The following is a 14,315-nucleotide window of genomic DNA, read 5'->3' as shown; positions in this document are numbered from 1 at the left end:
ACCAAGAGAGGATCTCCATTGTAGGAACATCTAGAGATACCAGCTGATGAAAAAGCTTCGACTGCGGATTCCATTATGCCAACAAATCTTTCTGTAATGGTCTCATATGCACAAAAGCCCAGGGAATCAACTTGAGGGTGGAAGCCATGGATCCCAGAACCTGCAAAAAATCTCAAGCTCTGGGCACCCACAATGCCAAAAGATGGTGGTTCTGTGACTGCAATTTGTTTGCTCTCTCATCTGTCAAGAACACCTTGCCCACGCTCATGTTGAACCAGGCTCCCAAGTACTTGAGACACTGGGTTGGGATTGAGATGGCTCTTGGCGAAATTCACCACCCAGCCCAGCGACTGAAGGAGTTGAATGACCTTCCTGACCGCTGAGTGACAACTGGCCTCTGACTTTGCTCTGATGAGCCAATTGTCGAGATAAGGATGTACTAGAACTCCCTCGTGCCGCAAGGCCGCCGCCACTACTACCATGATCTTGGTGAAAGTCCGCGGTACCGTGGCTAGGCCGAAAGGAAGGGCCTGAAACTGGAACTGCTGACCGAGAACCATGAACCTCAGATAACGCTGGTTATCCCGATGAATGGGGATATGAAGATATGCCTCCGTTAGATCCAAGGAAGCTAGGAACTCCCGACTGCGACATGCCACAATCACAGACCTTAAGGTTTCTATTCGAAATGTCGGGACTTTCAGCACTGCATTTACTCTTTTTAAGTGCTCTCCTAAAAAAGTGCTAAAAGTGCTCTCCTTTTCGGGAACCATGAAATAAATGGAGTACTGCCCCGTTCTTCCGGGGGAACTGGCACCACGGTTCCTAAATCCTGCAACCTGTCCAAGGTCTCCCGAACTGCGTGTCGCTTTGTCAACGAACTGCAAGGGGCGACCAAAAAGAGGTCATGGACGGGACAAACAAATTCTAAAGCGTAACCGTCACTTATGATCTAGAGGACCCACTGATCCCGAGTGAGACTGACCCACTCGTCATAGAAAAGTGCTAGCCACCCCCTAAGAATGGAACGGAGTAGGCCGGCCTCGCCTCATTGGGAGGATTTTACCCCTAGAGCCTCACCTCTGGTGGGGGCTCTAAAGGGCCTCCAAACTCCCCGAAAAGTCTGCGCCCAGCACTGACCTCGGCCCGCAAACTGCCTCTGCGGGGCTGTTGCCCCCCTCGCATATCGAGGCCTTCTGCCTTCACGGAAACTGGCCCAAGACTGAAAGGACTATCGGGACTTAGGCCTATCTTCTGGCAACTTGTGGACCTTGTTGTCCCCTAACTGTTTTACCAACTGCTCAAAGTTCTCTCCAAAACAAAAGACAGCCCTTAAAATGGCATAGAACCCAACTTAGATTTGGACAAAACATCCCCCAACCAGTGCAGCAACCACAATAATCTCCTGGTCGACACCACAGAAGCCATAAGCCAGGAAGAAGCCCTCACTAAGACATACAATGCATCAGCTACGTACGCCACTGAAGCCTCCAAGCGTTCCGCAAGACCAGCTTGGTCTCCTTGCAACTGCTGCACCCAACCCAAGCATGCCTGCTGCATGAAACTGGAGCAAATAGCCACCCGAAGGCTCAAAGCAGAAACCTCAATGATCCACATGAGGTGAATCTCCAGCTTATGGTCTTGGACATCCTTTAAAGCTGCGGCCCCCGCCACCAGAATAGTAGTCTTCTGGGTGTCAGCAGATACCGCAGCGTCCACCTTTGGCATAGCAAAGAGCTCTAACGTCTGCTCAGGTAAGAATAGAGCTTCGACATAGCTCAGCCCACCCATAAGCCCACATCCGAAGAACTGCACGAGTCCCATCCAGAACCGGGTCCGCCCTATCTAGGTCCGAATTCAACTGAGGAAGCTTCAAACCAAGCTCTTTGAGGACCAGCAGAATTAAGGGGGCCAATTCCTCCCGACGAAACAAAGAATCTTGGTATTGTCCCAATCAGACACCGGCATATCAGCCACATCGTCCCCTGGATTGGCAACATCCGGGTTGTCTGTCCCATGATTAGGGGCTGGAACACCCTCCAAGGGGAGCCTTGTATCCCCAGGAGCCTCCGAGGGACCTCCGAAACCCCCATCCGAACGCAGTGGCCTCAGGAAACACTGCATCCCAGGGGCCCAAAGTACCTCACGAACGAACAGAGCCAGACCCAGCCGCCTGAATGGCTGGGGCAGGAGGAGGAGGAGGGGCCATTCCCACCAGCTGAAGGTCGGACCCTTCCTGCTGTGCCAAAAAAAGCCCAGTGGAGAAGTAAAATAAATTCTGGGGAGAAACCGCGGGGTGCAAACGCTGTAGGCCCAGTGTCCCGATTGAGCTAAATCCACCGACAGCGTCTTATCCAGGCTTCCCTGCCCCCCCTACAGGGCCTGGGTGCACTGGGAAAAGCTGCAGGGGAGGGGGGTCCTCCAGCCCCCCCGAAAGTGCTGCCAAGTCTTCCAAGGAACCTAAAATGGCCATCGTTCCTGCACTGGCCGAGGCCAAAGGCTCAATGCAGGAAACACCGACCCTGACATGAACCATATGGGTGGCAGGAGGAGGCCCGACGCGCCGGTGTTTCACGGGGGGGGGGGGGGGGGGGGGGGGGGGGGGGGGGGGGGGGGGGGGGGGGGAAGAGAAGGCCCCTCACCACCCGATACACACGCCGAGCAGAGACAGACGGCTGAGGCGGGCAGGAACTGCGCCACATGCATGGCAGGCCTGACCACGAACCATTGCATGCGGTTAACCACGGAGCACAGCGAGACCATCTCCCGAAAAACACCGCTCTGATAGTGAAAACTCCGCCCGTAGAGCCCGGGAGAGACTTACCGCCCCGCTGCAGCTGCTTGAGGGCAGGAGAGAGGATCTGCAGTGAGCATGCAAGGTCACCTGCTGAAATAACTCAGTAAAGAACCGGAGCTTTGCAGGATCTGCTGGGCCTGAGGGCAAATATGTAGCACACCCCCCCCCCCCCCGCTTCCCAAATCTTCTCTGTTCAACTATCGGAGGGAAGAGGGAGGTAGAGTCTGGCATAGTTACATTTATTAATATTTGGCAAGCAGCAGCAATAAACGTCTGCTGATCCAGCCACATTGGGAATGCCAACCAGACCATTGCATGTGCACTACAGGTCTGCCTTCTACCAGGGGGGCCAGGGCTCCATCAGGGGAACCTACCCAGTTTTGCTCTTGGCAGGGCGCTGACCTGCTGGAGTTCATAGCTGCCCAACTGGTGCCTGCCTGCTCGCGAGCCAGACAGAACTGCAGTGGCCGACACGCTGAGCCCCCGTGACTTACCTGCAGCACCGCGCCTCACCACAAGTAAGCGGAGGGAGAGAGAGAGAGAGAGATGAGAGAGTGATCACCTCAGACTGCTGCCGGAGTCACCACAGCAGGCTCGGAGGCAGTCTGTGGAAAAGTGTGTGCTGCCAGGGAACAGCCATCTCTGACCACCCAGAATCCAAAGGAGCCTGTTCCCCAGGGAGGGAGGAAGAATCAGTCCCACCAGGAGCATCCTCCACAGTGGCCCCAAGAACCTGGGCTTAGCTGCAGCACCAGGCCCCATGTCTGCACCATCAATTCCGAAGAGCTGAAGGCACCAACAGACCCCTAACAGGGGGCGTGAAGTCAAATTTTGAATTTGGTTCCCCCCCCCCCCCTCTGTCTGCACCTGCTGGCAGGGGGGTCATAATCCACTTGTTTGGACTGATCTGGCATGAATGATAAGGAAGCACCAGTTATGGCTTTCACTATCCGTTCTAGACTGAGCTCAGTTAACCAGAGAGCAAGCTGTGGCTTAGGATTGCCAAAGCCAGTTTTGTTTTTATTTGCAGTACCCAAAGTCCTTATTAAAATCCAGTTACAATACGTTTGTTCATCATTATTCCTCATTAGTTTCCTGACAGAGTAGCACAACAAATGATGGCACCTAAAAATTAAAATGCTTCACCCAATTCTCTCTCGATCACCGCCCTTTCCAGAGGTCCTCTCCTCATCTTTCTCCATCTAACCAGGCCCTCTCCTCTCTCTCACCCTCTCTCTCCCCAGTCCCTCAATCTCATCCCCTCTCACACCTCAGACCCTTCTCTCATCACCCAGCTCCTTTCTTACGCCACAGCTAATCCTTCTCTAGCCAATCCAAACCACAAACCCCTCCTGTATCCGATCCCTCCCTTCAAACAGTCCCTGGCCAGAATCAGCCGCAACACTTTGGACCCTGGGTCAAACCTGAACGGCAGGCGCTGGGAATGAGATGGCAGGCTGCGGACACGTGCAACCTTTTTCTTTTGGGTAGGCTCAGCGGTGGGCGAGGAGAGAGGAGCGGTGGCCTTCTCCACCGGCCTTGTGCATGCTCACTCCTCCCCGCCCCCCACCTGCTGCTCCTGAACCCAAGAGGTGATCTGCAAGCGGCAGACTTAGTAATGAAAGACAGCACAGGGCCTGTGAGCCAGGCTCCGACCCCTCCTCAAGCAGGGCGTGTTCCTGCTACCACAGACCCTCACAGGCCTCGTGTGCTGACTTCCCACTAACAAATGCTACCAGGGCAAAAAGTACTGCCCTTGGAGGAACCTGTTACCCCAGCTGAAGGTGTGGTGACCGTGAGCCATAGTTTGGGAAGCCCTGGTCTAATACTTAAACACCATTATTAAAAAGGCATTTTTCCTCCGAGCTCATTAGAGCGAACTGGTGGTTACAGATTAGGTGCAGAATGTAACAACATTTCATTTGCTCAGGGAAGACCAATGCAGTGCAATTATACAATCAGATACTCTTGCTATATACCACAAACTTATTATCCAGTGTGGGCAGACAGGATCTGTAGCAGAGGCACAGCAGATGCTTAAGTAGGGTCCGTAAAAGGCAGCTGCCAGGATGCACACCTCTTTGCATTTTGCTGTTTTCCACGCCACAGGATTTACAGCCTAAACAGAACAGTGCACAAGTAACCCTTGCCTTTCAGCTGTCGTCGGAGAATACAGGTAAGCGGACCTGCCAAGCAATCACCCACCGTGGCACGAGTTAAAGTGCGATTAATGACTCCGCAACTTTCAGACTAGAATTCCAGCACCTTGCTTCGTGTGCTGTGAAGTGCACTAGGGTCTGATGGTGAAGTCTTTTTTTTAACCATTATTTGCCAACATAAAGATGCGAGGGTCAGCACTCAAATGTTTAAGAAGTAATAATGGATGCATGGTGACCGATGGCTGTAGTGAGAGCTGAGAAGTGCACCGACACAGCATGGCTCGGCTCCCTAGTCCGCAAGTCTTCACAACTCTTCTCTCTCTTAAAATGTAAATTAAAAAAAAAAGGTCCATTTTATTTTTCTATATAAAAAAAGTCACATGGAGGGCCTTACAACACCTTTATGTGGTTGAAGAGGCTCAGATAATCACCGAGCAACGAAAGTGGAAAAATAAATAAATAAATAAAATAAATATGGAGACCGTCAATCCCTAGTGACTCGGGGGGTGGTGCCTCGCTATTAACCCCGAAGTCCTGTGTCCTCCGAGCAGACCAGCTCTTCATCTTCCGAGTCGTCTTCATCCTCCTCCTCATCCATGTCCTGGGTGAAGGGGCCCGTCCTGGGGCCTTTGCAGATCTTGAGGTGCCGGGTGAGGTGGTATTTGGTGAGGAAGGCCTTGGAGCACTTCTCGCAGACATAGTCCCGCTTCCCTTCGTGGGAGTTCAGGTGTTTTTTCAGGTGGTTCGTCCGCCAGAACAATTTGTCACACTTAGGACATTTAATCTGGCGCTCCCTAAGCGAGAGAGAAAGAAAAGCATTACATCCTCATGCGATCTGAGCTTTAAAATGATGAACTGCAGTATAGAGGGGTTCAGGATTTCCAGCAGCACCAAGGAGACCAAGCAATGTAAAGAGGGGGGAGAGGTGCATCCAGCTCTTAGAAAAAGGGATTAGACTTTCTCGCTCATACAGACAAGGCAGAGTTGCTTACCTGTCACAGGATGACAGTCCTCACACATGGACGACCTCATCTGATGAAGACGTTGATGGAAAAACGATAGCAAGCACCCAGCGAGGCTCAGTCAGTTCTAAGCACCTGCCCAAACAAGGCTCCTTCACTCTCATAATACAGCAAAAGAAAACATTTAAGCTCCAATCTGGGCACACCTTACGCACTGGCGACCACAAATGTTTCACGCCTTTAAGAAATCGGATGATATCTGGATGGGCTTCCAGCTTCCAGGACTGAGATGAGTCTCTAAGAGCGCCTAAGGCCACCACCTGCACTCAAAGGGAATTAAAGGCCAAGCCCTTAGTAATCCTTGCTACAGGAAGTCCAAGATCTGCGACACCTCTACTGTCACGGGGCTCAGTTTCCTCTGCAGACGTCACCCTTCAGTTTCCAAACCCTGACATATGCCATTGACGTAGCGGATCTCCTAGCCTGAAGAAGAGTGGAAATGACCGGCTCAGAGTATCCTTTCTAGCATAACCTCTGCCTCTCAAAAACCAAGCCACGAGATAGAAGTGATCCTCCCGATCCAAGAATATGGGCCCCTGCCCAAGAAGGCGCGGCAGATGGGCCAGCCGAAGAGGACTGTCCTCTGCCAGCTGCACCAGGTCCGCAAACTAGGGATGTCTGGGCCACGCCGGTGCCACCACCACTACCGTACCACGATGCACCTCTATCTGCCTTAGAACAAGTACGATCAGAGGCCACGGAGGAAAGACATAAAGAAGAATTCCTTTGGGCCATGGACACACTAGGGCACTGAGCCCCACTGATCCGCTTTCCTTCCGTCGACTGAAGAACCTTTCCGTCTTTGAATTGGCGCGAGTTGCCATCAGATCCAGCTGGGGGGTGCCCCACCTGGCACAAATGTGGTTCCACACTTTGGCAGACAACTCCCATTCTCCCAGGTCCAACCGCTGCCTGCTGAGAAAGTCCGCCTGCATGTTGTCTATGCCCGGGACATGAGAACAGCGAGCTGCCCGCCCCCACCCCCCCCGATGAAGCTCAGCCCAAGCAAACAACCGCCTCGCTTCCAGTGCCACCACCGGGCTCCTATTTCCTCCCTGCCTGTTGATGTACTCCACCATGATAGCATTTTCAGACAGCACATGCACCATCCGACCTCTGACTAAGGGTAGAACTCCTGAAGGGCCCGGCGAACCACCCTGGTTTTGAGTCTGTTGATGGGACCAGGCTTTCTCCGCCACTTGCCATAGACCCTGAGCCGTCCTGTTCTGACACACTGCTCCCCACCTGGAGAGGCTGGCATCCGTCGAGACCACCACCCAATCCAGGGGATCCAGATCCATGCCCTTCAGTAACTTACGATGTGACAGCCACCAAGAGAGCTGCGTCTGGGCTCTCGAAGCAGAGGCAAGGGAATGTGGAATTCCTCCGAAAGAGGACTCCACTTGGACAACAGCGCACGCTGAAACGGTCTCATGTGCATGAATGCCCAGGGAACCAACTACAAAGTGGATGCCATGAAGCCCAGGACTTGGAGATAATCCCAGACTGCTGGTACACTTCGTCGAAGTAGCCCTTGCACCTCAGCCTGCAATTTCCAAAGTCTGTCTGAAGCCAGGAAGACTTTGCCCTCCAGCGTGTCGAAGCGTGCTCCTAGGTACACCAGGCATCGCGTGGGCACCAGCTGACTCTTCAGCAGGTTGATGACCCAACCGAGACACCTCAACATGCCCATTACCCTCTGGAGAGACCTCTCGCAGTCCTCAAGAGATTTGGCTCGGATAAGCCAATCGTCCAAATACGGATGTACCAAGATCCCTTCTTTGTGCAGAGCCGCTGTTACCACTACCATCACCTTGGTAAATATGTGAGGTGCCGTAGCCAACCCAAAAAGAAGAGCATGAAACTGAAAATGTCGTCCTGGCACCTTGAATTGGATCAGGATGTGCAGATATGCCTCCATCAGATCCAGTGACGCTAAAAACTCCCTCTTGTGCAGCACTGCAACTACTGTGCAGAGCATTTCCATACGAAACCTGGGTACCTGGAAGCGCCGGCTCACCTGCTTCGGGTCAAGGATAGGTCAAAAGGAGCCTTCCTTTTTGGGGACCACGAAGTACACCGAGTACAGACTCTGACCCTGTTCTGCAGGAGGTACCGGACAAATGGCATTTAAGTAGAGAAGCCTCTGAAGTCTCGCCCACAAGCCTTTCACCTGCCTTGCAAAAGCACATGTGACTCCACAAAGGCATCCCGAACTGGACACAAGAAATCTAGGGCACCTCCAAGACCCAACAGTCCAAGGTAATCCTCTCCCACTCCTCGAAGATGTAGGATAATCTGCCGCCTGCCGCTTCTACGGGGGAGTGGGGGACCCTGGCCTCATTGCACAGGTTTACTACCGCCTGAGCCCTGGCCGGTGCCGTCTCTGGAAGTCTGTCGGCTTCCATGAAAGGACTACTGTCGACTGGAGCCCTGCTTGGAACTGGGTGGCAGAACTGGTTTACCGGACCGAAACCTCTGAGAATACCGAAAACAAGCTCGGGAAGGGAACACATTCCTACTAGGTTTCCTATCCTCTGGCAACAGATTTCCTTTAGTCTCCTCCAACAGGTCCAAATTCTCCCCAATGAGGAGCTTTCCCTTAAAGGGGAGATTAACAAAGCTGTGCCTTGCAGGACAAGTCTGCTGACCAGTTCTGCAACCACAAAAGCCTGCGGACCACGACGGAAGAAAACATAGCCCGCGCCAAGTCAAACAGAACATTGGCCACATACGCTACCCCTGCCTGCAAGGGCAAAGAGTCGCCAGATGTAACCTCCGAGGCCTTCTGGACCCAACACAGACATGCCTGTAGCATCTGCCGCATGCAGGCTGAGCGCCAAATCCTCAAACAACTGCTTCAACTGAATCTCCAGTTTGCGGTCCTGCATGTCCTTCAGCGCTGCCGCCTCAGCCACCAGAATTGTCGTCTTCTTAGTGACTGTTGCAACAGCGGTGTCCACTCGCGGTACCTTCAAGAGGACCAACGTTTCCAGATTCATGGGATAAAGCTTTGCCACTGCTCTGCCCACCTTCAAACCGGAATCCAGGGAATCCCACTCCTGGGTCACTAACTTCCTGATCTTCTTGGGCAGTGGAAAAGCAGTCATCGAGTACCAGGTTGACTCCCCTCATTATCGGAGACCTCAACCCCTAATTCCTCCAGCACTTGGGGAATCAAGGGGCGTAGTTCCTCGAGCTTTAACAACCGTATGACCCGAGGGTCATCCTCATCCAGAATTGAGAACTTATCTAGGGATGGGTCATCTGTTGCGGGGTCTCCCAGGTAGGGGGGGGGGGGGGAAGAAGAATCAGGACCCGGGTGAGAGGAGTCCCCCTGCTGGTCAATCACCACTGTGTCTGTGCCTCCGGGGTGAGGAAGCCCCAGCTCAGGCTGATCCTGAGAATCCCGCTTGGGACCCACCCACGGGGTTCCCGGTTCACTCCGCAGTCCTCTTGACTCCGGCCCGCTGATTGACAGAAAAGCCTGATGCAGGAGAAGAACAAACTGGGGGGAGAAGTACAATTGCACCTCCCCCGCGGGGACCCATGCTGCTGATCTTCTCCAGCTGCGCGCCCTAGCTCCATTGGGGACAGCCGGGGGCGGGGGGGGGGATCCTTCCCCTGCAGATCTGAAAACTCCACAGGGAATCGAAGGTCCGGCTGAACGCAGCCCTTGCCAGCTGGAGCGCCCCCCTCCTGAGGGGCTCCTCCTAGCCAGAAATGCAGACGGGATAGAGCAAACACGAATCCAGCTGGTCCCGTCGCGCTGCCCGCGTGGCAGGCAGCTATCTTGGATTTTAGTGCCATACGAGCCACTGTGCAGCCACGCAGCAAAGAAAAAAAAATACCCGGCACCTGCCACACAAGAAGTCTCAACAGTTCCCAGCCTGTGAAACAAAGCTCCCATAACGTGGTGCTTCCGGTCCCTACCATGTCTCGCGCCTGAAAGAATGAGCCCCCTGGGGGGGGCCGAGGAAACATCCCCCACTGAGCTAAGAAGCTCGAAAGCTGTCAGGCTCACCCGGATCGCCAACCTCCTCACAGCCTGCTCTGCCCCACACCAGGCTTCAGGACACAGTCCCCACCACCCCAGCCGACTCCGGAGGCTTATCTGAGGCGGTAAGACAACAAGGCTGTTTTTAAAAAAAAAACAACCCAAAACATTCAACTTTACCAAACCAGAGGAATGAGGGAACTGCTTCGGAGGTCGAGGCAACCAGAAGCCTCTGGATATCAGGTCCACTGGTAGGCACACGGGCGAAACACAGTCAGGGGTAACCAACCCTCTGGATACCCAGCTCCACTAGAGGGATGGCCCGGGACGGTGCCTAACACCTCAAGAAGCAACACACTACAGTTGCTCAACTAATCTTGTTTTTATTTATTTATCTAACTATCTAAATCCTAGACTGCAGGTTTGCATCTCTACCATCTGCTGGAGTCAGAGAAATACTGAGGGCCTGCAGGTGGCACTCTCTCTCATGTAGCAGTGTCCACGGTTTTGTCTCCGACTCCATCTGCTTGTAGGGATACACAACCCACTGATCTGAGTTTGTACAGGAAGTCTGCCGATACCTGCTCTCACTTATTGCCTCCACTTACACTGAATGTCGAATATGCCTGCTGTCACATTACGCTTGCCGGCTCTGAGTGCTTACTTACCGCGTGTGAGTACGTGCTGCTGTCACATTACATACGGGACGGGGCTGCAGTCACTTCCCGGCTTTGAGTGCTTACTTACTGCGTGTGAGTGAGTACATGCTGCTGTCACATTATGTACAGGAGGGGCTGCAGTCACTTGCTGGCTCTGAGTGCTTACTTACCACGTGTGAGTGAGTACATGCTGCTGTCACATTACGTACGGGACGGGGCTGCAGTCACTTGCCGGCTCTGAGTGCTTTCTTACCACGTGTGAGTGAGTACGTGCTGCTGTCACATTACATACGGGACGGGGCTGCAGTCACTTCCCGGCTTTGAGTGCTTACTTACCGCGTGTGAGTGAGTACATGCTGCTGTCACATTATGTACAGGAGGGGCTGCAGTCACTTGCCGGCTCTGAGTGCTTACTTACCACGTGTGAGTGAGTACATGCTGCTGTCACATTACGTACGGGACGGGGCTGCAGTCACTTGCCGGCTCTGAGTGCTTTCTTACCACGTGTGAGTGAGTACGTGCTGCTGTCACATTACGTATGGGACGGGGCTGCAGTCACTTGCCGGCTCTGAGTGCTTACTTACTGCGTGTGAGTGAGTACATGCTGCTGTCACATTATGTACAGGAGGGGCTGCAGTCACTTGCTGGCTCTGAGTGCTTACTTACCACGTGTGAGTGAGTACATGCTGCTGTCACATTACGTACGGGACGGGGCTGCAGTCACTTGCCGGCTCTGAGTGCTTACTTACCACGTGTGAGTGAGTACGTGCTGCTGTCACGTTACGTATGGGACGGGGCTGCAGTCACTTGCCGGCTCTGAGTGCTTACTTACTGCGTGTGAGTGAGTACATGCTGCTGTCACATTATGTACAGGAGGGGCTGCAGTCACTTGCTGGCTCTGAGTGCTTACTTACCACGTGTGAGTGAGTACATGCTGCTGTCACATTACGTACGGGACGGGGCTGCAGTCACTTGCCGGCTCTGAGTGCTTACTTACTGCGTGTGAGTGAGTACATGCTGCTGTCACATTACGTACGGGACGGGGCTGCAGTCACTTGCCGGCTCTGAGTGCTTACTTACTGCGTGTGAGTGAGTACATGCTGCTGTCACATTACGTACAGGAGGGGCTGCAGTCACTTGCTGGCTCTGAGTGCTTACTTACCACGTGTGAGTGAGTACGTGCTGCTGTCACATTACGTACGGGACGGGGCTGCAGTCACTTGCCGGCTCTGAGTGCTTTCTTACCACGTGTGAGTGAGTACGTGCTGCTGTCACATTACGTATGGGACGGGGCTGCAGTCACTTGCCGGCTCTGAGTGCTTACTTACTGCGTGTGAGTGAGTACATGCTGCTGTCACATTACGTACGGGACGGGGCTGCAGTCACTTGCCGGCTCTGAGTGCTTACTTACCGCGTGTGAGTGAGTACGTGCTGCTTGAGGTCCTGCCTCCTCATGAACATCCTGTCACAGAAGTCGCACTTCAGGTTTTTTTCCCCCGTGTGGATCACCATGTGCGAAGCCAGGTGTGCCTTCTGAGTGAAGGACTTGTCACACATCCCACAGCGATAATTCTTCTGACCTAGGGGTTACAGGGAGGTGGCTGAAAGTTCCTCCTAGAGCAAAGCAATCAATCCCCGACACTGAAGATGGTCTGTGTGACCAGGCAGCTCATGCCAAGGTGAACACAGCTTCCCAAGACAGACCGGGAAAGTGGCCAAGGGAACGAGAGAAGCCCTGGATAAGAGACTTCCAACCATCCTCTTCAGGCAACTTCCATTTCCGGTTGCTTTATCTCTAAAAAGATTTAATGGAACTAGAAAAGGTACAGAAGGGCAACAAAAATGGTAGCGGGGATGTGATAAGTTTATAAAATCATGAGTGGAATGGAACAGGCAGATAGGGGACGATTACCCTTTCAAAAAAATACTGGGGCTGATGTAATAAAACCCACACAAAAGTCTGATAACATTTTAGCACAGGGTCCCCACAGGAGTAAAAAAAAAAACAGCGCTAAAATGTGAGTTAACCTGGAAAATAGGCAGAAAAGTGCTTTAAAAAGTTCTTCCAAACAGGAGGAGTAAGGAGGTAAGGACTTGAACCCAGAAGAACAATGACCAAAATGGCCTTGCATGCAAGACTGTGCCCAAGACAGGATGCCCAGTGCCAATCTTGCATGCAAGGCCATTTTGGTCACTCTCCTTCCAACGTCAAGCACTTATCTCCTTACTCCACAGTGCGGATTCTCAGGTTAACTCCTTGGCCTGAAGTGGCATAAAAGTTAACTCCCATTTCTGGAGGCCAAAGTTATTCTACTGCTGTGCCTAGTCTGGCAGAAACAGCTGGACACCACCACGCTGGGCACAGCAATAGTAAAACATGGCCACCAGAAATGGGAGTTAAGTTTTACTGCTGCTCTAATACAGAAGTTAACATTTCCAGCATTAAAAAAATGTGCTTTAAGCTTTAACACACCTCCCTGCATTATTGGGGAATAGACAATTACTTTTTTTTTACAAGGGATCTGCATGAATCTATGCTAATTTCAGCACTGGTTTTTATTCCTCGTTTAATGTGCATTTTTTTTTAGGAGTTAAAATCCCTGTTAAATACCAGAGTTAACGTCTCACGCTAAAACAGGAGTAAAAACTTGTGCTAATATTAGCATGCCTTGTTATATCGTCCCCACTAAAGAAGGAGATGAGATTTAAAACAAATTGGAAAAAGTAATTTTTCAGTGCACAATCCAACTGTGGAATTTGTTGCCAGAGGCTGTGGTGAAAGCAGCATGGCTGGGTTTAAAAAAGTATTTAGAAAGTACATAAACCCTTAACCATACAGACTTGGGAAAGCCACTGCTTACGCATTAATAAGAGCAAGAAGGCTTAGATCTATTCGTGGAGATCCTGCTAGGTACTTATGACCTGGGCTGGCCACCGTCAGACAGAATGCTGTGTTCGATGGACCTTTGGGTTGACACAGGATGCCACATTTTATGCTCTTAAAAAATTCACACAAACATTTTTCAAACACATCAGCGTGTTAGGCAGATACACATCTTGGATCTAGAATTCAGGTAAGACCTTGTGCGTTTTGGCAGTGCTTCCAGGGTATACTTGTTCCTTGCTGTATTGTACGACGTGATATCTTTGATGAGCGGCGGTATATAAAAATTTATAAATAAATAATAAATAAAGGCTCCCAGAATCCTCTATGAAATGAATGCAGGATGCCTTGGCTCCCTTTTTACATTTTTTGTTTCACAAGCCTATCCTGGAGTACTTTCTCATCAGTTTGGTTTTCAGGATATCCACATCGGCTAATAACTAAATGTTTGAAAGTTTTAAATGTAGAAATTGTCTTACCTATTCATTTATTTTCCACGAACCCTGCTACACCAGTCCAGACCAGACAAGTGAGTTATTCCCCCTGCCAGCAGATGGAGGCAGAGCACACAGTTTTCTCAGTGACATCATCGCTATTACTTAGATGTGGTACAGCTCAGAGAAAGCCCTAAAAACATACTATAAACATGAAAAAACAAATTTTTTCCCCTCAAAAAACTTCCAAAAATAGAGAATGATGTTTAAGAGAAAGGGAAAATTATCTCCATACCAAGAAATATAAATAAAGCAGTAAGCTGACCAGATGCTGAAGGCCTAGGAAATGGTTACATTCTTTTT

At 51.6% G+C, this 14,315-nt stretch overlaps 1 protein-coding gene across 2 annotated transcripts in view; it reads right to left on the bottom strand.

Annotated features, from left to right (window-relative positions):
- Positions 1 to 3,790: 3,790 nt before the first annotated feature.
- The window catches only part of PRDM4 (PR/SET domain 4), a 58,927-nt gene continuing 48,402 nt past the window's right edge, over positions 3,791 to 14,315 (bottom strand). For both annotated transcript variants that reach the window (XM_029597280.1, XM_029597279.1), the window contains exons 12-13: positions 12,046 to 12,214; positions 3,791 to 5,750 (exon numbers count right to left, since the gene is read on the bottom strand). In XM_029597280.1, coding sequence (XP_029453140.1) covers positions 5,477 to 5,750; positions 12,046 to 12,214 — 443 coding nt within the window. In that variant the 3' untranslated portion in view covers positions 3,791 to 5,476. The remainder of the gene's footprint in view (positions 5,751 to 12,045; positions 12,215 to 14,315) is intronic.

This window comes from Rhinatrema bivittatum, chromosome 4 (genome assembly GCF_901001135.1).
Source record: "Rhinatrema bivittatum chromosome 4, aRhiBiv1.1, whole genome shotgun sequence".
Taxonomy (NCBI): Eukaryota; Metazoa; Chordata; class Amphibia; order Gymnophiona; family Rhinatrematidae; genus Rhinatrema; species Rhinatrema bivittatum.
Note: the sequence above shows the minus strand (reverse complement) of the source record. Positions and strands in the feature narration are given on the sequence as shown.